Raw genomic sequence first — 24,379 nt, forward strand, 5'->3', positions numbered from 1 at the left:
TGTGTATGTCATTATTTGTTAAACCCAGGAAATTTAGATGTGCCATTGTTTAATCTGATTGTCCAGAACTGATAATTGCAGGGACTGAAGGAGATTTAATCTCTGACCAGGAGAAGGCAAAGGGAGAGGGACAGTCCACTGAGAATGCTGCCAAGACTCGCAGAGAGCACAGAGGCTAACTGGCAGAGTGGGATACCTGGCTGGTACGACGGAAGGCACAAGGACAGCAACACTTACTTCCAGGGAGGAAGAGACAGCTCCACAAGGAGATGCCAGTTGTGAGTCCAGCGAGAGAGGGAAGCCGCATGAAAGGACCGAGCAAAGCTGGCAGATGAGAAATGAGGTGTGCCTAGGACACAGCAATACAAGGAGCCCAGAGTGGAAAAAAAGGGAACGATGAAGAGACGCTGACACGTATTCAACAATTTGACACAACTTCTGCTGGGAAACTAGTGTCCGGTGAAAAGAGTGCATCCGTGGACAGTTGAACGACTAAGTGTTGGGGTAACACAGTGCGCAAACTGGACTTTGCACCACTAAAGGTTGTATCCTCCGATTCTTGTTTTTAGCGGACTTTTAGAGTGTGGACTGCGTGCTTTTCTTCTTTCAAAAAAGGGAATTTTGAACCTGATATTGTTAGATTTTGTTTATGTACATTTATCTTTTTAATGTACTTATTATTGTCTAGTGTAATAGAAGTTACTGTTGGCTTCCCTGAAATTACTGTTGTGTCTTTCATTGTGTGTTTACTCACCGCCCAATTTAAAGAAACCTGTGTGCTATTATTGGTAAATTTCAGGAGTTCTCAAGTCTCTTAATAAAACTGGGTGGCGTAGTCGGATAATTAAATGGTGTCTAAGTTAGATTACCTGCAAGTGTGACAAGACACCTGTCACACTTCTCTAGCGCCTTCAACACCATCCAACCTCTGCTCCTTAGGGACAAGCTGACAGAGATGGGAGTAGATTCATACCTGGTGGCATGGATTGTGAACTATCTTACAGACAGACCTCAGTATGTGCATCTCGGGAACTGCAGGTCTGACATTGTGGTCAGCAGCACAGGAGCGCCGCAGGGGACTGTGCTTTCTCTGGTCCTGTTCAGCCTATATACATCAGACTTCCAATACAACTCAGAGTCCTGCCACATGCAAAAGTTCGCTGATGACACTGCTATTGTAGGCTGCATCAGGAGTGGGCAGGAGGAGGAGTATAGGAATCTAAAAAGGACTTTGTTAAATGGTGCGACTCAAACCACCTACAACTGAACACCAGCAAAACCAAGGAGCTGGTGGTGGATATTAGGAGTCCCAGGCCCCTCATGGACCCCGTGATCATCAGAGGTGACTGTGTGCAGAGAGTGCTGACCTATAAATACCTGGGAGTGCAGGTGGATGATAAATTGGACTGGACTGCAAACACTGATGCTCTGTGCAAGAGGGAACAGAGCCGACTATACTTCCTTAGAAGGATGGCGTCCTTCAACATCTGCAATAAGATGCTGCAGATGTTCTATTGATTTATTGTGGCAAGTGCCCTTTTCTACGTGGTGGTCTGCTGGGGAGGCAGCATAAAGAAGAGGGAAGCCTTATGCCATGACAAACTGGTGAGGAAGGCAAGCTCCATTGTAGGCATGGAGCTGGACAGTTTGACATCTGTGGCAGAGTGACGGGCGCTGAGCAGGCTCTTGTCAATCATGGAGAATCCACTGCATCCACTGAACAGTATCATCTCCAGACAGAGAAGCAGCTTCAGCGACAGACTGCTGTCACTGTCCTGCTCTGCTGACAGACTGAGGAAAGTGTTCCTCCCCCACACTATGCGACTCTTCAATTCCACCCGGGGTTTAAACATTAACACTATACAAGATTATAGTCTGTTATACCTGCCTCGCACTCTTCACCTTGCATTTTTTTTAACTTGCACTGCTTTTATATTGCTCTTTAATTAATATTGTTTTTATCAGTATGCTGCTGCTAGAGTATGTGAATTTCCCCTTGGGGATTAATAAAGTATCTATCTATCTAGTAAATCATGCCTGTGTTTTTACTACACTTTAGTTTCTAGTCCTGAGAAGACAACACATAGACTTTATAAATAGACCAAAAAAAAAAACATGTTCATTGCAAGTACACAGCATTGGCCCTGTTAAAATGGAAATAAAATAGAGGCTGTACATCATATTCATCACTATTTTGTTATAGGGACACCAGTCTAGTGTTCCCTCTAGAAAAGTGCTGAGGTTCGGTACCTTTGTGTCTTATTCTTACCTCAGAGTATAGGTATCAAACTCAGTTCTTGGAAGTACCATTATAGCTGCAAGTTTTTTCTTTCCAGTTAACTTCTTAAACAATGAATTGGCTTCTTATTATATATCAAATTAATGATTATATACTTTTTTGCTTAATTTTAGTTGCACGTTGTTTGTTAAGATATACATTCCTTAAACTGGATGACAGAGAAATAATCTAGTCTGATGCAACAAACATTTTGATGATGTTCTCAGAAAAAGAATAACCTACAATATTTGAGAAGATTGATATAGCAATTTAAGGGTAGTAATAAGCCTTATAGATAGATAATCTTCTATTTAAGAAATCTGTTGGAGTGAAAACCTACAGTCTTCTGGAGACCATTTCGAATAGTTTTTCTATAGAATGCGGCATTTTCAAACAGACTCAATGTTGATCATTTTCTTAAGGAGACATTCAGGAACGGAGTACAAAAGAGAAGGGTAGAAAGCACTGGTCCTATGTTAGTCATTCTGAGCCTCACTATTATAAGGGCAAAATATTCCCATCTACTGTGACATGGGGCAACCTATTGACCAGGAAGCCTTGTAGTGCTGTCACTGGAGGCCTCTATGAAAAACCGTCTTATTGACAGGGTTTACCACCATTTACCAGTGTGTCCTTTCACAAAGGCAAATACAAAACTTATTTTTTGCTAGTGTGGGTCTTAATCTACATTGCTGTTTTAAATATACAGTACATACAGTCTATGTATCATACCGTTTTCTAAGCCCACTTAATCCTAAACAGGGCTGTGGAAGGCTGGAGCTTATCCCAGAAAGCATCAGGCATAAGGCAGGAACAATCACCTGGACAGGACGCCAGTCCATCACAGGGTGATGATACACACAGGGCAATTTTGAATTGCCAATCTACCTAACCTACATGTATTTGGACTGTTGGAGGAAACCAGTGCACCGGAAGGAAACCCACAGACACAGGGAGAACATAGAAGCTCCATGCAGGGAGGACACAGGATGAGAACCCTTGCTTCCTTACTGTGAAGCAGCAGCACTACCAATGCACCTCCAGGCTGCCCAGTATATATATGGAAACACATAAAGCATTTTGATCTTGCAAATGTGAAGTACAATAAATAAAAGTGACCTGAGTTTTCCATTGCCTATGGGGTTGTACAATAGTACAGTGGTCTGTGCTTCTTTTTCATATTTCCAGACAAACATGTTTGAATCCATGCCTAGTCACTGTATGGAGTCTATACTAACTCTGAATGCATCATCTTTAGGATGCAAAAGGTTTTCTGGTCTCATCCTAATACATATACAATATATTAGATTGATTAGTAACTCTGAATTGACCTGGTATGAGTGTGCAAGTACTGCAGTTTCCTTAAGCCATTACACCTTGCTCCTTGGAACCCCATGTTTAAACAAAGGAGAATAAAACATTGTCTCACAGACATAATACCAAGATAAGCAGACTCAAGGCAGCTTTAAGGAAACCAAACCTGTGTTATATCTCAAAATGGAAGACATGCTAAGATGACACAACGCCTAGTGTTTTCTTTATTTCTGGTAAAACAGTCCTTAGAACAACATGTAGTATTAAACCAGGCTAGCATATATCATGTCTGTTTGTGTCCTTAGTTAAAATATAATGCTAGAAAGAAATCAAAAGACACTTGGAGTAAAGGAGTACCACAGTGGGTATACTAAAGGCTGAAAAGCCACCCTTTTAAGACTACAAATACATTTCCAACTGCCTGAACAAGCTACAATTTTAGGGCATCAACTAAATAAACATTGCTTAGTGGTAGTAGTTACTCTCTGTTAGCATCTGCTCCCTTTCTACTAGCTTGTGCTAATCACTCTACTTCTTTTATTTTTTCTGTTATTATAAAGACCATCTCAAAGTCTGTCACAAATACAAGGTACAGCTGTTTATTTTTTCACAGTTAAAGCACATCTCAAGTTGACAGAATGACTCAGAAAAATGGACTGAATATGCAGCCTTGTGGTTTAGAGACCAGTTCCGTATCCACTACAAGAAGTTCAAGTTTAAATTCAAGTGTACTGTAATGTGTACATTGTATAATGAAATACTTACTTGCATGTGTCCTCAGAATGGTTGACAATAATACAATATTGGCAAAAGGTATACATGCACAAAAAGCATAGATAGAACACAACATATATGCACAAATACATTATATATATATATATATATATATATATATATATATATATATATATAAAATCCAACATCTGTCTGCTTTTCATGAGAGAACTACTTAACGGATTTAGATTCTGGTTGATTTTGTGACTTTTCACATTGCGCTATAGTATGTATCATAGTTCACTTGCAGTACCGATTTATTTGTGCGAATCCAAGAGACATGCAGCGGGCCGAGGGGGGTGGGGCCCTCCTCACTCACACACCAACCTTGGGGCGTTCCTTATGTCCACTTAGCTAACGAAAGAGTGAACTACTTAATGAATTTAGATCGGGTTTTTTTCTGTAATTTGCTTAAACAATCAGGTTGGTTTTGCGACGTCTCTCATTGCACTAAGGATTATAGTTCGCTTACAGGAGTGATATATTCACACTAATCCGAGGCAGAGGCTGTGGGAGGGGAGGGGAAAGCTTGACATCAGGAGTAGGGAGCTGGGCAGGGCCCTCCTCACTGTCCTGTTTCACTACTATGCAGGAGGAGTTTCACAGAAAAGATTGGGAAAATTAGATATTTTATTGACATCTGAAATAAAAAAACAATAAATACAACATCAACACCAATCACTCTCCTCAATGATTGTGTAATATTTAGTAGAATCTATTCTTTGATGTACACACACAATGTTTCCTGTGTCACTAGCTCCATACTACCCCAAAAGATTCACCAAGTATTTACAAGTTAGAAGGTGATCTTTCCTTAAAATGCAGGTCCTTTTTTATCAAAACAAACCTTTAGTGGTTGTGGCTAAATGGTTTAATTTTAGCTTCATCTGTCCATAGCACTTAGCTACAAAATGCTACGATCTCATGCAGGTGTTTTTCTTTAAACTTAAGATATTGTTTTTGAGATGACATCTGAGGTAAGGTTTCCTTCAGATGATTAATCCAGTAAGGCATGTTCATGTAAGCAAAGCAACACAGTAGAGCACTGCATACACTACTTTTTTCTTATCCAAACCTGCCTGCAGATCCAATGAAGTCAAATGGGGTCTGCTGCACATAATAAACGTTGTTCTTGACCTTACTGATCTTGTCATGTTCTCTCTTAGTTCACCTTAAGCAAAATTTCTTAACATTGTAAACAATGGAAATTGGCGGCTGGAAGCCAGATAACACTAACGACCCGAAGAGTTATAAGAGCTTACAAGTGAAAGGTTGTCCAAACGTTTGAACATGGCACATTTTCTTTTTGTGTCCACCATCATAACTGTTCATTAATTTCCTAAAAATGCCATTGGTTTAGCTTGGTTGCAGTTGACGTTTTAAACTAAGTATTTTCTATGTGTACTTCAAATGTGCACAAAATATGTAATTTGGCCAGGGGTGTTCAAACTTTTACATTAAACTATATATACTATATACACATACATGCCTATATACTGTACATATGTAAAGTGTTTTTTAGGTTACTATATTTCTTACAATATATTATTATGAATGGCTGTTCAGTAATCTTACAATCTGTGAATTGAAACCGACCCTTAATCTACTGTTGTGTGCGTCAAATTCTTTTCTTTACCAACTTTCAAAAGTACGTTATTCAGTATAATTGATATTTTAAAAATTATTTGAGCTATTTTTTATTGTAAGAATTTAAACATTTAAGTGTTTCGTTTTTACATTGAAGTAAATAACAACGGAGTCAGCAGAGCATCATCTATATTACACCATTGCAAAATCAGCTACAACTTTTTGGAATTAAATATTTCTAAAGAAATGTGAGAATATATTCCATAGATTGAAGAAATTTAGCTCGACCATCCCGTCAAAACAACAGAAAAAAAAACAAAACAAAAAAAACAATGTTACAGAAAAGACAGCTTTAACAGAATGGGTCACGTTCTGATAATTAGAAATCCATAACTCTAATTAAAAACTAATTACATTTTAAAAAATCAGTACTGGACTACTCACACAGTGCTCAGAAACATAGGAAGTAAACCTTTAACCTCTTAAACATCAGTAGATATTCAGCTAGCGCCTATATATTGCGAATTTGCTTTTACTCTGTTAATAAATATATTCCTTGCATTCGTCTTTCATTGCATGGGTTTCACATTCACCTTATTCTTTTAACGACAACCAGGTAATGCATGTTCAGTTACTGCTAAATTATCGCAATATTTTCTCTCCACTAGCTTCTCGCCCGCCCCCTTTTACTGGATTGGTTATATTCTAGTTCACGTCCCTTCACCTCTGACCTGGCAACGTTGCTTGCTTCCTGCTTGGTTTCTGCACCGGAGCGCAGTTGAGCACGGGAAAATAGCTCCGGTTAAAGCTTCTTAAGTCTAATTCTTACAAGTCACGTTTCCCAGAGCAATGCGCAGAAAATCCAGGATTCTATTGTGTTTTGCTGTTTTGTGGGTTCTAGGAATTGCTTATTACTTTTATTCTGGAACAACACTGAACAGAAAGGTAAAATATTGTCTCTATTCCTTTAAATGATTGTGTGTAGTGACAATGTTACGTATTTCAGAAATGAAATCCATGTCGTTGTTAACATGAAGCAAAATGAACATCACTTTGTCTTGATGAACACCACATTTCTTCAATCTGTGCTGTTCATTAATTCAATTTTCGATATGATCAAGAGTACTGATGGGCGGCTAATGAATGACAGAGCGGCGCAAGTTTGGTTAAAGGGCCGTATTCTGACTTCACTGAAATAAATTAAGACAAGCATGACGTCATGTTCTGCAATTTTACCCCTGGGTATTTTAATTAGAACTGCATGATCGAGGTACATTATTTTGTTTGCTGTGCACTCCTGCTGATTTACTATACTGTACTATTTGTTCTCCGCGACTGTAACATTAAACAAGCATGAGTTGTGTAATTTAACACCTTTAATTATCTGTTTGTAGGAGTTAGTAACCGAAGCAGCCGAAAGAAGTCCAATATGCTTTCAGTACCATTACTTTTTGACAATACTAAATCCTCTTGGAACACAATTCTTGGTTATGGCAATGGCAAATAGCCATTGATGGTTATATTTAAGTAGAGCATTGTTGATAATTAAATTTTTATTATTTAGATATATATTCTTGTCTGAATGTGTCATCGTTTAAGCAGACTAAAGTATTTGGTTATTTTTGGAATCTGTCTTTGAGTTTTTACAGTTGTTATTAAAGTATATTTTTTAAAGCTGTCATTGATGATCGAGGCAGTGAGTTTTTTAAATTATGTTCAACTGAGTAATTACCATGTATCATAAATGCTAATGGATACAAATGAAGTTCTCACTTAATTGCAGCGATATTGCACATGTCGAAGTGCATTTAACAGTCCAGTTTTCAAATGCTGTCTTCTTTAAACGAAGATTGTTCTCTAATGCAAGTACTGTAATTTTGTACTTTTTAAACAGGATATAGGAAATAGGTTAAGTAAATATTTCCTTGTTGTTGTGGCCAAGCTAATGCTTGCCTCATTTGGCCGATGTTAGATGTACGAATAGATGAAGCAGAAATGGTCCCGTTGTAATTGTGACTAGTATTTCGGTTACAATGAATACAACTTATTTAGCTACTGTTGGTTTTGTTTTAATACCATCAATTATAACTGAACCAGCACAGATGGCCCAGTTCCCCCTTTCGGCCTATGTGTTTCCAAGTTTTATATATTTGTATATGTATGTAAATTAAATAAGCGCTCATTTTTAAAAAACAATTTAATATTCTCATGGCTCAATTCTAAACGAGATTCTAAATTTTAATGTAGTTGTTAACAGAGTATTACATGTTTGTAGCACCTCAGTGTAAACGTTTTTTTTTTTCTGGCATCAACCCAACCAACATATTAATGCTGTATTAAAATAAAAAAAAAAACAAATCCGTGTTCATTATAAATAATCGCGTGTTGAGTGTAGGCAGCTGAGATTGTGAACTGTTTTGCAGTGTGGACATGTCTGATCTTCACACAGGTGATTGTAATTTATTCTGTTACACAAAAGCAGTTGAAATTTTTAAAAGGGTTTTTAAATCAAATACTGTGCATATTTTTATTCTTGGCCATTTTCACTTATGCATTTTTTTTTCTTAATATTAAGTTTACAGTGCCATAGACAGTAAAATCCTGCATTTCAATAACTAAATAGTTGTTTAGGTTTTTGGTACTTTGTGTTATAACCCTGCCACAGGAAAGAGAAAAACTGTATAATTTATTTGCTTTCTTTTATTTACAAAGTAAAAACAAGAAAACGTAAAATTTTGATTTTTAATTATTTTTGACACATTACTTGTTTTGTTAAGGTTCTAATGTCGGTAAGTATAACATCGAAAGGGTCATCGCTGTTGAGCTTGGTTCTCCACAAGCGCTATGTGGGTTGTTAACACACGAGTACCGAATCTTTTAAGTAAGTTTTCTTTAACACAGCGTTGTGGTGCAACACTTAAGATAACTCATGCATATAACTTTGCTGACAACATCCAGTAACAAAGTATACATTTTTAATAAAAATGTAATATTTGTTGATGTTTTAGGAATTTTATTTTTTTAATACATAGAGCAGAAAAACAATGTAAGACACCCTTCTCTTTTCTGAAACAGCTTGCTTCACTTCAGAGCATGTTTATAACAGCATAAACACAATGTGCATTTTGTAATCCATACAGTAGTGTTTTGTGGATGGCATGGATGTCTAGTGGGTAGCTGCCACCTCACATCTTCGAAGACCTGAGTTCAAATACCACCCTAACATAATTTGGACTTGAAGAGTGTTTAAGTGAATTTTGCTTCACTTTCAGTATGAACCTCCACATCTTTACAACTTGTTGAACTTCTTTCATCCTTTTGTAAAGGCTGTTATCTGATGTGACTAGCTGCCTGTGCATTGTTCAGAATTACTTTGTGGAATCCTGTTAAGTCTGGGTGACCTGCAACCATTAAATTGCTGTCACATTAGCTATAGTGCTGCATTTCTAAATAAGAAACTCTTTATTAAAGAAAACATTTCTCATGATAAACTAGAATGCTAAATGCTGTGCTTTTCAGCCTTTTCTTTGGTATATAGCAGAAATTAGTTATTGGTGTTGTAGAGCCCATTGATAATACGCACATATCCACCTTATTCATCTTACACTTGAACACTTTAATGACTATACAGCGCTTATACTTAATCAGTTACTACTTAGGGCAGGGCTATTCAATTACAAATTCAGTTGGGCCAGATTGTCAAACCAAGAAGGTTAGCTGGGCCAGTCATTTTAGCGGCAAAGCCGCTCGTAATGACAAATTTTAAAACCAACACAAACAAATTTATTGAAAAACATAAGGTTTATTCGTTGTTTCTCTTTTAACTTTGGTCAGTTTGCAGAGCAAAAGGTGCATACAAAAAGAGCTGAATTAACAGAATCTGAGGTAGCCCCTATTTTTTCCACTTACAAAAGAAAAAAAACTGACCTAGGCTACATATCTGACCTATCTGATCACAAAGTGCATAAAACAAAATAGTGCACAGTAGCAGGCTATTAGAAATAACATTGTTTCCTTTTGAAACAAAAAACAACTTGCACACATTTGACCCAGGAACATCTCAAAGTGCATAAAATAAAAAGTGCACAGTATTCACAACTATAACAACACTGAGGGAACATATTTTAAATCACCATGTGTGATTAGGCATGCCTCTGTTACACATCCCACATTATATTGATGTATTGTAGGCTACAGTTACCCTGCTGACTTAGTGGGAGAAGTGACATTTTTGTTTTGAACGAGAGCAGTGACTTTAGGCTCAGAATTTGTCAAGTTGTCAATGCAATTCGAAGGCATTGGTGGAGAGTATGGTCAGTCAGGGAGCAACGAGAGTTGCTTTTTGTGGAGTTCATGTGTGAAAAACTTGACTCGCATGTATATGTTGATCCAAACATAATGAGCATGACGATCGCTACTTTCTTAATGTTAGGGAACTGATGTACGTTGACATCAGTCCAAAACCAGGGCTGTGGAGTCGGAGTCGGAGACAATTTTGGGTACCTGGAGTCGGAGTCGGCAAAGAGTTAACCGACTCCTACTAAATTTAAATGGGAATTAAAAAAGTAAGTTGAAATGTCCCAATTCACAAACAGTCATAATGAACTACTTCTCTGCTGTAAGAATAAAGCCCAATGCATGCAGTGCATAATGTTACCACAAAATGAACATGTCAAGTAACCATGAAGCATGCTTTTCATTGACTGTATGCGTCACTATATGGGATGTAATGCACAGGTAAGGTGCGGCACCGCTTTCCATTGTGTCGTGTTCCACTGTTACAGGGAACTGTGATCCTAGCCTAAAGCCCCCCATACATTTACAGATGCACTGCCGATTTTTCGGCCATTCAACGAGTCACACGTCAAATGCCTGAAAAATCATCTGGTGTGTTCTCAGCTCCGTCGGGTCCCCTTCGCTATGCGCTAGTGAAGGGGGCCGAAGGAGCCGAGAACGCAGATCTCCCTACCTGTCTTCAGCAGAGGCTCGTTCTGCTGATCAGCTGGCCGGTGAGTGACACAATGCACTAAACTTCCGGCTGGCTGACAGAGGAGACAGCCACTGCAGCAGACAGAGGCATCACATTACTTTGGATAGGGGCGATGGTTGAGATTTTCGGCAAGCTGGATCTGCCCGTCCATGTGGACACCCGCAATCTGAGGCCGCCAATCAATTGTGTTTGTCTTTAATCTGGCATTATAGTAGAGTGTTGGCTTCCTAGCCAGTAGTTCTGTGGTAAAATGACATGTATGTTGCCTTCCTTTCCTTCAATGGATGTAGAAAATACAGTAGCATAGTATATACATACAGAGGAGTCGGAAGATTTAGAAACTGAGGAGTCAGAGCATTTATCTACCGACTCCACAGCCCTGTCCAAAACATTGCAGGCCCGTTAGTGGAAAGCTCCAGTGCCATGGTTACAGATGACTGCATATCAACAAGTTCGAGTGTGAATTTCCCCTCGTCAATGGAAGGGACCAGTTTCTTAGCTCTGGCGGATAAGTCCCCTTCTATTGCAACAGTGAATGGGTCTCTGACAAAAACGGCCAACTCTGTGGGCAGATCAAGTTCATCCAATCGACCAGCAAAGTTATTTTTCAACATTGCAATGAAACCTGTCATCACATCCGTGATTTGTGCGGGGGATGAGATGCATTTGCGGAGTGTCGGAAAATGCAGCATTCAGCCTGTGCTCAGATCATTTACGAAAAGGTCCAGTTTAACTTGGAATGCGCGCATCTGTTCCACAAGGTCGATGACAGTTTTGTCTCTGCCTTGTAGTCCCAAATTGAGATTGTTCAGGTGTTTGAATATGTCGCTCAGAAAGCAGGCATCGGCCATGAAGCTGTCGTCCAGTATGCGACTCAAGTGCGTTTCTGCCTTTTTTTTTTTTGATTGCTGCTGCGGAGGCAAGTTATGATCTCTTCTCTGAGACTGCAGAAACTCTCCAGTGCTTGGCCTTTGGACAGCCACGTCACGTCATTATGCAAAAGAAGGTCGTGCTGCTCGGCAGACATTTCTGACAGCAGCATGCGGAATAAGCGGTGTTGGAGGCTTGATGTGTAGCGAATAAAATTAATTATAGCCATAACGCTGTCCATTGTCATTTTGAGCGCCCCACTTAGTTTTGCGCACAACACCGCCTGATGCACAATGCAGTGTAAGGAGATCAACTGAGGTGCAACAGCGGACCAACGTGCTGCCAAACCATTCACTTTCCCTGTCATGGACGGAGTCCCATCTGTCACAAGCATGCACACACGCTTCATATCCAGACCACTGTCTTTAAAAAAGGCGGAAATTTTCCCAAAGACTATATCGCCAGTTGTGTGTCCTTCTAACGGCAGTAGGCCGAGCAGCTCCTCTCGGAATCATTTGCCATCAAAAAAACGGACATATATGCACAACTGAGCAGTATCAGTTTTGTCTGTGGACTAATGTACTGCTATAGACATAGTATCAGCTTTCATCAGGTCTCCTAACAGCGTTTCATACACATCTGCAACAAGAATTTCAACCCTACGAATGTTTGAAGTATCTGACAGGGGTATACGTTTTTTATAGCAGATACCACGCTCATTTTAATTTTATCATTTATCACCTCATCCATGACAGCCAGCATACAGTCCTTCACGGTTTCAGAGTCTGTGAATGGCCTTTTCTTTTTTGCCAGTATCCAGGAAACACGAAGGGATGCTGCAGTAGCTCTCTTGGGCTGTGAATGACCGCACCATGGTAGTACTGCTCCGGTTGCAAGATGCAATCAAACTCTGCACTTTTGCAGCCCTCTCTTGAGATCCCTCTGGAAAATTGGTGCGAAAAGTGTGGTGTTTCTCAACATGATGCCTCCGGACATTGTAATCTTTAAATACTCCAACGCACTCATTACAAATTAAACACATCAGTTTGGATGTGGCGGTAAAATACACAAGTATTTGTCAGTCCAGGCAGGGTTAAACTTACGGTTTTCATTGGCAATTTTACGTTTCAGTGTTGAGAAAGACATATTGATAGTAATCTAAGCTACTACCGGCACGCTCTGCATTGTTTGCGTGTTGCAGGCTATGTAATTTACGTAGGAATGCGTGTTTTTGGCGGGATCATAGACATAATAAATACTTTATATTTATATTAATATACAGTACTATATATTTATATTAATATAATATATATATATATATATTAAATTATATTAAATAACAATTTATGAATAATATATATTAATTTATTATCTATGGGCGGAACCATGGGCTGGGCCACTCGGAGGTTGATTCTGGGCCGCATGTGGCCCGCGGGCCACCAATTGAATAGCCCTGACTTAGGGTGTGTTTGAATAAAAATGACAGCTATTATTAAATTAGAGCACATCTTATACTAATAATTTGTGTGTTTGAAATCAATACAAAATTAAGTGCTGCAAATTTGAAAACGGTTCACTAAGAACCTGAAAATACTTGTAATCTTTGCAATATGTGAATTTTTCTTACTTTGTTTTAGCTGATATCAGTCATCAAGGATACTCTGTGCTTCGTTTCAGTAACTGGTCCTCAGTTTATGGTGTCTGTTAGCTGTGGTCCTACAAGAAACAGGCATTCAATATACTTTATAAGATTATCCAGTTTTCAGTGTCAGGCTAATTGAAAAGAGAAGAGATTTAAAAGCATGCTTAATGATCTGTTTCTTTATAATGGTAGGAAATCATTGTTTACAAAATTTCTTTACTCTGTGTTTTTAGAATATGTTGTGGTAAAAACTTTCCTTCATCTTCAAAGATGGCAGTCGTGGAGCCCATATGAGAATGTAGAACATTTCTTTATTTGCACAGAGTTGTGCACAAGTGTTTCCGCAGTCAATTACATAATTCATCTGCTTTTATACTTTTTCTAATTGCATCACCTTATCTAGTACATCACATCATGTGACTCTTTTTAATATTTAGAATTGTATTACTTCTTCCAGTGAACTCACGCCATCAGTAATTTGTAACTCATGTTGATTCTCCCATTATTCTAAGCACTGCTTTAAGAGGGGTGTATTGGCTTTCTCATCAGTTTATCCCTGCTTTCTGGAGGGGGTTTTCATTACTCATATACATCATTCTAATCATGGAAAGTGACGATTGGAGGTTTTTCTAAAACTGGACAGAGACCTCTTGTGCTATATACCGTGTTACCTCGAACATATACTAATGGTTTTGGACATTTTGTCTTAAGTGTTCCTATTACCCAAACACTTATGTACAATTATAAACCATTCTCCATCCTCTTATTGATAAACCCTATACCATGTTCTGTTATTAAAATTCAATAACCAATAATGCTTAAATTGGGCTAGTTCTGGGCGGTATACCGGTTCAGACCAAAAACAGTTTCTTATTTTTGTTATGATGTGGATTTTTCATATACCGCAACACTGGTTTAAATAGCCTAAACAATGTTCAGAATGTAGCACAGCGGGAAACTGTTTAAGGGGGGAGACCTTTTTCACTGCGTGCAACGGAGTACATGCATTTAGTAGAGGTATTGAACAGTGAAAATGGAGAGAACATTCTGAAACTGAAGCTGTAAAAGATGATAAAGTTGAACATGATGAAACAGTAGAACTTTTGCTGAAAAAAGGAGCTGTGTCTGTTGTCTGGTGATACTTTGGTGTTAAATGGTCGGATGTGGACCATTATGTTCAAATGTGTGAATACTGTTTCTATACTACTGGATAATACTGCAAGCCAAGTTGTACTTGTTTTATTTTTTTCAGTATTGTGTAATGTACCTGGGTACTATGTAATAGTGTGACGACATGTTGACTTTTTTCTCGACGATTCCACTTTAATGTTGGCGCTTAGGACGAGAATAAAGTTGACATGTTGACTTTATTTTCGTGATTTGTCATTAAAGTAGAACATCGTAAACTAAAGTTAATCTTAAAATGAATATTTAATTTACTAGATTTTCTCAAACCCCATCACAAGTTATGTAGCACATTAAATGCTTTGTGTTGTGTTCCCCGAGCCAAGCTACGTGCTTCTTAACCTGACCTCTTACACTAAGAGGAGGGAGGTGCAGGCAACGATCACCACACATAATACATTAATTCCATGATATTTCTGCTCCCTGAACATTTAGAATGCTAAGATAAATGATATAATTTTCATGATGAAATGCATTAAAGCATGTATTAATCACGTGGGGGCACGGTGGCGTGGAGGTTGCACTGCTGCCTCACAGCAAGGGAGTCCTGGGTGTTCCCTGCCTTGAATTTTCATGTTTTTCTGGTGGTTTTATTTGGCGTGCTTCAGTTTCCTTTCAAAGTCATGTAGGATGTGGGGTTTTGTTATGCTATATTGATCCTGCTAGTGTATGTGTTGCTCGTATTCACCCTGCGACGTGCTCCTGACTCGCACTTAATGCTTGCTGGGATGGGTGCTACACTACAGTTCTGAACGGTCCGTAGTCTAAGTTTATAACTAGTTTTAATTACACAAAGACGTTTATCGTGTGGTGATTGGTTGTGTGGAGAAATAAAAAAGAAGGATAGGAGTTGGAGGTTTGGTACATCAGACAGAGGCAACATGCATGCAATAAAGAAAACCCGCTCAGAAGAATATCTATTGAATTCTGTGTTCATGTCTCCAACCACCAGATCACGAACCCAACATTTACACAATATTTTAGTTAAACCAGTGCAATACCCATTCATACATCCAGTTTTTTGGAGCCTCGTCACACCAGCCATAAAGTTCTCTACACTGAACGTACACCTGGGGACCCCATACTGCGAGGGAGCAGCACTACTGCCTCACTACTGTGCATGCTTAATACCTGCTTTAATGCATTTCATCATGAAAATGATATCAAGTATTAATGTTAGCTTTCAATATTTTCAGAGAGCAGGAATATCATGAAGTGAATGTATTCTGTGCGGCGATTCTTGCCTGTGCCTCCTCTTAGTGCAGAGAAAGTCGGGTTAAGTAGCGCATAACAATTAACAACTGGGTCGGGGAACACTTAAAACAAAGCATTTAATGTGCTACATAACTTATGATTGGGTTTGAGAAAATCCAGTAAATGAAACTTTGATTTTAGGATGAAGTTCGGTTTATAACATTCTACTTTAATGACAAAATAAACTATGAGAATAAAGTGGAAATGTTGACTTTATTCTTGACATGGTGTTTTTTTTTTTTTTCCTTCACCATGGCCCTTCCTGTATGACGCTTCCATAGGACTATAACACAAATAGCATTATAAGTGCGGTTTTATTATTTATGTGTTTAGCTTAGCTTGAAGCACGGCCCATATTAATGCAATTTGCCTTAATGATGGCTCATTTGGTAAAAATGTCTCGCCAAGTTGCACTTGTTTTATTTTAGTTTTCTTTGGTGAATACTGTGTAATACACCTGGGCTTGAAGTAGAGTAGTCTCTCGCTTATCTGACATAAACGGGCCGGCAGAACGTCGGATAAGCGGAAATGTTGGATAATGGCAGGTGTTAAGAAAGAGCCTACTAAACGTCAGACTATGTTTTAATTTTACACATTATGAACCTAATAATTGTGTTTTACAACAAAACAGAATAAATTAACTGAAAAAATGAACTTAGTTACAGAATTGTCTGGAGTTAAATACAATATGTACTGTACTTAAGTTCAGTCCTGTGATGATTTAAAGACATTTGATCGTAGTCTGCTTTCCTGACGAGTGCCGTTTCTTCGCTGTCGAGTCTCGCCATCTTTGCAGCATCATTATGTCGATTCCTGTAGCTTCTTCTTGTTGCGCAAGGTAATTAATTGCAGTTTTTAGAGCCTTAACTCCGTCACTCATATAGTCAACATCCATACGAGCGTATGCTGTTTACTACAGCATTGTGACTGCGTGTGTGTGTGTTTGTGCTGGGACGTGTGCGTCCCCATCTTGCACCCGAAAACTCGAAGCTGAGTCTCAGTACTTTTAGCAACACCAGCTTTATTCAGCTTGAAACAGCAACAGCATGGTTGGTTATTTTAGCGGGATCTTCCATTCTCCTATACACAGACACCGCAGTCGGGTAGGGTTGGGGGGGCAAGTAACACTGTGCCCTGTGCATTTATAATGTTCCTTGTATCACCTATCAATGGCAGGTGCTTCTAGCATGTCCGCAATGTTTTCGGATTGGCCTTTATGGCGAACTGCTATGGAGCTGTGACATTACGATAGCTTTGGGATGCTCTTCCTCGTGTCGTCCTGTTGGGTGGAATCCCACAAGAGTTTAGAAACTCACTCACACCAGCCATGATTCTTTTCAAAGGTAAAGTGCAGGTTATTTTGCTTTATTTATTTTTACTTTATTATGTATTAATCATTTTTATATGAATTGTTTTGGGTTGTGGAACGAATCATCTGAGTTTCCATTATTTCTTATGGGGAAATTCGCATTGATATACTGTATGAGTGCTTTGGACTGCGTGCACATTTCCAGAACGAATTATGCTCGCAAATCGAGGTTCCACTGTAATTAGCTGCGTTAGCTCTTGTTGCCTATTGATGCATTTTTTTTTTTTTTTTGCGGTGGGATGTTGGATAATACGAAATGCAGGATAAGCGAGACTCTACTGTAATAGTATTATTACTGGAAGTTGCACTATTTATTGTTATTTAGTTTAAATATTATGCAGTTTAATGATGGTAAAGTTGTTTAAAAAGTCACATTAACAATCTCTGTCCCCTGACACGTTAAAAGTAACAAAGTGTAGTTGGTTTATGAAAACATTTGCTATTTTTATTCCTTTTCTAAGACCTGTTCAGTTCAATACAACTTTTGACAAGCACCTCTGGATATTTTACTTAGTCTAAATTCCACTTTAGTTGGTTGAAAATATGTTGTCAAAATTTTAGTTTGTTGTTTGCAAAATTTGTTCATTAAAAAGGTTCTATATTTTGACTGCACCTGTCATGCAATGTGATTCCTTCTCTTCATTAGTGCCAACCCCTTGAAAACTATCTCTTTATGGGGCAATGCAAACATGTATTAAAACTTGTGTGCACATTAAATTTTATTTATTTATTTTTTTGGTACAATGCTCATGACAGTAGAATAGGTTATTCTTAGCCAGTCTACTGCAGTAATTGCAGTGGAAAATGTGGTTAATATCCACTCATGCATTTGGGTGGGGGGGGTGGGGTGGGGAAATACTGTTGAATACCATGAAACCAGTATAATTTTGAAAAATACCGTGATATAGAATTTTGGTCATACCGCCCAGCAACTAATCTTTGTCCCCAGACTGGCTGGGTGAGATGTTCTGGAAGGCTGTTCATGAATAAGTAGCTGGCGACCTGCTCCACTATTTGGCGGGGATTATTTTCTTCTGGCCTTAGCCAGTTCCCCATTTTAGCCCATATTGAAAATGTCTGTGGGTGGTTTGGCCACTCAGGGTCAAATTTCCACCTTTTTACCTTATTCATCTGCTGGTCTGGGGCACTCCAACTTTTAGCCAAGGGCTCTGCCTTGGTGGGGAGGGTGACACTCTCTTTTGAGAGAGCATAATAAGCCCCTTTTGACCTAGTTCATCTGGACCAGCCCAATCCTGTTGGCCCACGCTTCACACCCCCCGTGGACATTAGTTCACCCGATAATGTGTACTGGGGATGGAGCTCACGCCTGGTCTTTCCGAATCCTGGGCCCCAACCCCCACTCCCATTTGGTACTTTCCCACCTAGATATTCGTGAAGGTTGTCTTCTTCAGGTCCTACATCTGGTACTTCTTGGAACCAATCGCCCTGCCGACTATGCCAGTTGTCAAAGAAAAGACACAAAAAGGTTTGGGGCAGCCTCCTGTATACTTGAACCCAGTGACAAAATGGTAAATTGATTTGCACAATTGTGTACAGATTGGGGTCCAAAGCAGAACTGAATTGGCTGAGACAAAGATGATGGTTTTAAAGGAAGGTTGTCGGGGACAGAACCGGAAGTGGCGTTATCGGTAAAGGTGGAATTTCCTATAACAGATCTGCAGTGGAAAGAGAGAAAGGATTAATGTGTGTGTGTGTGTGTGTGTGTGTGTGTGTGTGTATGTATGTGTAAGCCTTTGGATAGAGCATTCTTCAAAAGCGGTCTGTTACAGCGTGGTCAGAGAAACAAAGAATATTGGTTAATTTTATACACTGTTGAATTTACATACTGTGTCAATAAGTGCATACATTTCAGTGTGGTTGGTTCTTTGGTTTACTCCCAAATGATTTATATAAAATAAGTCTGTTATATTCTGGTGGTTCTTATACCTTTTGAGTTGTGCCACTACCCTTTATAGGACATTTGCTGATTAATTTATTTCAGTAATTCAATTCAAAACGTGAAACTCGGATAGATTCATTTCGGACAAAGTGATATATATTTCAAGCATTAATATTTTAACGTAACATGACTGTCAATATACAGTATTTGTTTTGTGAGTGTTACTGAGTGTTGCTGTCATCAAGGATTTGATTATCATTATTTCTTTCAATCAGGTTCGTATTTGTAGGATGTGTTGTGTTCAAGTTACATTCCGTGTTTGTCAATCGTTGTAAAGATGACAGGTTTCATTCATCGATTCGTTTCTTACTGCATCAATAAACAGCTCGTCTTCTTCTTTATCTGAGACCTGACACACTGCATGCACGGGTTTTTACACTGTCTTCCTTTAGCGGGACATTGACTTTTTCCAACGTGTGCTTTGTTTCCGCAGTAGTTGGATTTATGAATATGCTTGTATGTATGAGACGCTTCATATTTTTTGCTGCCTTTTCAATTGTGTAATTCGGTTTTGTTCAGCTTTTGGAACTGTTGCTTTTTATCTGTGCACCGCGCCAGTTCACGTGAGCGCGCCGTGTACATGCATCGAAGGTTCCCAGCTGTGCTGGTGCCATCTCGTGTTATGTCCATGGCTGTATTTAATGTTACCTTAGTCCTGGCACTTAAAACTTTCTCTCGCAGTTTCGCTGAGTTTGTGTCAAACACCACCCTGACCATCTCATATTCCTCTCCATAAGCACAGTCCTTAACCCGTGAATATTTAGAGGGAGTTTGCTATTGGATTGCCGCTGACGGACGGCCTTATATGGGCAGGCACTAAATTACAAACGCCAGCGGCAGCCTGTCTATGAACTTAATTTAAAGTGTAGGTTTACATCATGCTTTGTTTCCGAAGTAGCAGAACTCATGAATATGGTTGTATATGTCACTCGCTCGCTTCTTATTGTTTCGCTGCCTTCTCAATTATATAATGCATGTTTTCTTCAGCGCTTTTGAGGTCTTCCTGGTTTTCTATGTACGCGTGATTACGGGAGGCGTGATGATGTCACACGAAACTCCGCCCCCACGGCGTTGAAGCTCATCTCCATTACAGTAAATGGAGAAAAACTGCTTCCAGTTATGACCATTACGCGTAGAATTTCGATATAAAACCTGCCCAACTTTTGTAAGGAAGCTGTAAGGAATGAACCTGCCAAATTTCAGCCTTCCACCCACACGGGAAGTTGGAGAATTAGTGATGAGTCAGTGAGTGAGTGAGTGAGGGCTTTGCCTTTTATTAGTATAGATAGCTAATTAAAACCCAAAATTCGGTATCTCTGAAAATTACAATATTGTAGACTCATGGTGTTCCACTGAGCTAATTAACCCAAAACACCTGCAATGGTGTCCTGAGCCTTTAACACTAGAATTGCCAAAGCCTATGAAAAAACTCTGGCCACCTTAAATCAGTTCGCACCTCTCAGTAAGCATCTTTTGTCTTGTAAATGTGTCTGTCAACGCAAGCAGCCTACTATCCCATCGCCTCAGCTCAGAATGTTCTCGGTGCTCAGTGTTTGTTGGAGTGAATTTCCTGTAGTTGTAGAGGGTACATAATATATTGCGATTTGGAATACATTTATATGTGTGTTCTGTGTCTACAACAATCTATGCAAACATTTTAAAATACTTTTTTTTTTTTTTTCTTCATGTTTTAGTAATAAATGACAAAATATAGACATGAACGGTATAATGGGAAACCAATATCAAACACTTTCACAAAACGTATAACTATGATATGATGGCTTTCGTGGTGCAGCGGTAAGAGCTTTTGACTTATTATCAAGAAGTTGCTGGATCGATCTTGGCTGCCTCCCAATTTACCATTTTGAGTAGTGAGCTGCTCTTGTTGTTAATATTATACAATAAAAACATACATTTGATTTGTGTCTGCAACAGCCAGTGTAAATTTTATAGTACTTGTAAAAGTTAGCTTATTTTTCACTTTTATTGTCTCAATCATGCTACAACACCCCAGATCTGATGCTGTTAGTTTTATTTGAAACTGGGACTGAAACTGTGGATGTGAGTGGAGTTTTGAGACAACGGAACTGGCTATTCTCTGATCTGGAGGGATAAAAGCTGACACACAAATGTTGGTGAATCATAACTTCTTGGTATCTCTGTGACTTTATTGAGTGTTCCTGATTACACTGAATTAGTTCATGGTTCATTATGTCAATATTTGGAATAATTCATTTTATGACGTGTATAATACATTTTGGGGGAAAAAATTGTGGCACTGATGCAACATTCATATTATTCGTATTCATTCACATACCTTGTTGCAGTTGTGATCAGTGACCTCTTCTCCCCCCTCCCCCATTCTTGCCCGACCCCACATTGGTGCATGGTGGCATTTCTTTTGTACCTCATGACATGCAGTGGAAAGAACAGTACAAAGAGTTCCATGCTATATACAATCATCAAATTCAAATGTTAACAGTTTCCACACCCAAGGACCGTCCTTCCTACATTTACGACGTGTACCTGTTGCAGTGTACACTTCTCTCTATGCTGTGGTTCCTATTACATTGAAGGAGCACCTGACACTCTGTCTGCTTTCCTAAGGGAAGTACCGGTCTTGGAACAGAAGCTTGTCATTGTTGCATCCTCTTTCTTTTTCCATCGCCTTTTCTTGTCAGAAGCGACAAAGAAGTTCTTCTGCAAGGTGAGCCAAGAACACTCTTCTTTTCTCAGTGGACCCTGTGCATGCCTTGCAAAGTACACTTGTGTTCATCGCTGCATGGTCAGGCATGTTGTAGCACATAGCAACTGGCCACCTCCGTGTTCATTTTTCGCACTGAATAAGCTCACGCCTTCTGGTCCATGATGTCAACGCAGCAGGGGTAGAGAAAGAGACACATGAGTGACATTTTGAAGAAATCATTTGAAGAAATCATTTTATGACCTGAATAGCAATCAGAACCAATCAGAAAACATTGTCACATGAATGCAATATCATTTTTAAAACATACACCATCAGATCGGGTGTAAATTTATGGTACTTGTTAGCTTTTTTTTTTTTTCGGTTTTATTCTTTCAGTCACGTTTTTCTGACCTTTAACTAATAGCCATTTGTTTTCAAATAATATTGTATGTGGACTGCGGCTGAGTCGTTGCTTCAAGAGCCATCACACACAGACATACCTGGGACATGTGCCACAACTACCGCATTCCTTGTGTCAAGCAACTCCTGAACCAGAGACAATGTCAGAAGTGTCTAACCTAGGCTAAGGAGAAAACTGACTGGACTGTTGCTCAGTGGTCCAAAGTCCTCTTTTCAGATGGAAGTAAATTTTGCATATCATTTGCAAATAAATGGTCCTAGAGTCTGGAGGAAGTTGCTTGAGGTCCAGTATGACGTTTCTACAGTCAGTGATGATTTGGGGAACCATGTCATCTGCTGGTGTGGGTCCACTATGTTTTATCAAGTCCAAAGTCGGTGCAGCCATCTACCAGAAAATTTTAGAGCACTTCATGTTTCCCTCTGCTGACAAGCTGTATGGAGATGCTGATTTCATTTTCCAGCAGGACTTGGCACCTGCCCACACTGCCTAAAGTACCAATACCTGGTTTACCTGTGCCTGATTGGCCAGCAAACTCACCTGACCTAAATCATTGGGGTATTGTCAAGAGGAAGATGAGAAACACCAGACTCAACAATAGGGTCAATAGGGTCAATAGGCTAATCATTTCTGTATTAATTTCTTTTTTTTATTAGTCTTGTGTAATATTCAAATTTTCTGACATATTGAATTTTGAGTTTTCATTAGCTATAAGCCATAATCGGCAAAATGAAAGGAATTAAATGCTTGAAATATATCACTCTGTGTGCAATTAATCAATATACAGTGAGGCTGCGATTTTGCAAGTTCTCCCACTTAGAAATCATGGAGGGGTCCGAAATTCACATTGTAGGTGCATTCCCACTGTGAGATACAGAATGTAAAAAAAAAAAAATCAGGAAATTGCATTGTATGATTTGTACAGAATTTATTTGTATTGCACTACTGCACATAAGTATTTAACACTAGAATTACCAGAGCCTACGAAAAAACTCGTAATTCCGTCCCACCTTAAATCGCTTCTTAAATCCCTTCACACCTCTCCGCCAGCGCCCTTTGTCTTCTAAATGTGCTGCTAAAGAGAAGCTTGGAGCAGCCGTCTATTCCATCCCCCCACCAATTTAGAACGTGCACGAACTTCTCTCAACTCATGCCTTGATTGAGTATCTGGGAGTGAAGTGGAGTTTTAGAGTGGAAAAAATAGATCGTTATTTGGAACACACGCATTTCATGTCTGTTCCGTTTCTACAGTAATCTGTGTCAACACATTGTTAAAACGGAAATGGTTTTTATATTCTAGTAGTAGATGACAAAATGTAGGCATAAACTATAAAGTGTATGAAGCCTGAAGTCCAAATAGCAAAGAAACATTTTCACAAGAATAACACAATTGCGCTTTTATTCAAAAATATAAATGCAGAAACAAAAAGCTGCCTTAACATGCGACATTGACAGCAGTTTATCGTAACTGCCTCCGTGGTTCAATAGAATCACTTCCCGCTTGGGAATCAAACGGTCACGAGTTCGATCCTGCGCCACTCTGTTTTGAGAATTAAACTGCTCTTAGTCTTACTGTTTTAGAATAAAAGCATACATTTGATTTCAGTCTGTAACAGCCGGTGCAGTTTATGATCCTTGTAAAGGTTAGCTTTTTTTTTAATTCACTTTTCATTCTCTCAGTCGCGTTCCGAATCGATCCATACAACCCCACCTGACACGGCTGTTTTCACTAAAGACACGCTATAGCTCTGCAGTGTACCACGATGCATACGAACGCACCCAACCGGGTTCTGACACACAAACGCTGGCGAAGCTGCCTTCTTCGTATCTCACCGTCACTTTCTTTTCTTTTTATTCAGTTTTATTGAGTGTTCCTGCCAATCCCTGCATGTTGCTGTATGCTGTTTCTTTTGTACTTCAGGACATGCAGAGGGAAGAATGGTAAAGAGCAGTAACTTCGGTGCTGTATGCAATAATCGGACACTCCCCATCTGCCCGTCGCTCAAACACAGGAACATATATTGGTGTAAAAGTATAACAAAAGTGCACTTT

General features: G+C 39.1%; 1 protein-coding gene across 1 annotated transcript in view; it reads left to right on the forward strand.

The window, feature by feature from the left end:
• The first annotated feature begins 6,695 nt into the window (after window positions 1-6,695).
• The window catches only part of galnt2 (UDP-N-acetyl-alpha-D-galactosamine:polypeptide N-acetylgalactosaminyltransferase 2), a 296,051-nt gene continuing 278,367 nt past the window's right edge, over window positions 6,696-24,379 (forward strand). The window contains exon 1 of the mRNA XM_039748294.1: window positions 6,696-6,898. Coding sequence (XP_039604228.1) covers window positions 6,803-6,898 — 96 coding nt within the window. The 5' untranslated portion in view covers window positions 6,696-6,802. The remainder of the gene's footprint in view (window positions 6,899-24,379) is intronic.

This window comes from Polypterus senegalus, chromosome 3 (genome assembly GCF_016835505.1).
Source record: "Polypterus senegalus isolate Bchr_013 chromosome 3, ASM1683550v1, whole genome shotgun sequence".
NCBI lineage: Eukaryota > Metazoa > Chordata > Cladistia > Polypteriformes > Polypteridae > Polypterus > Polypterus senegalus.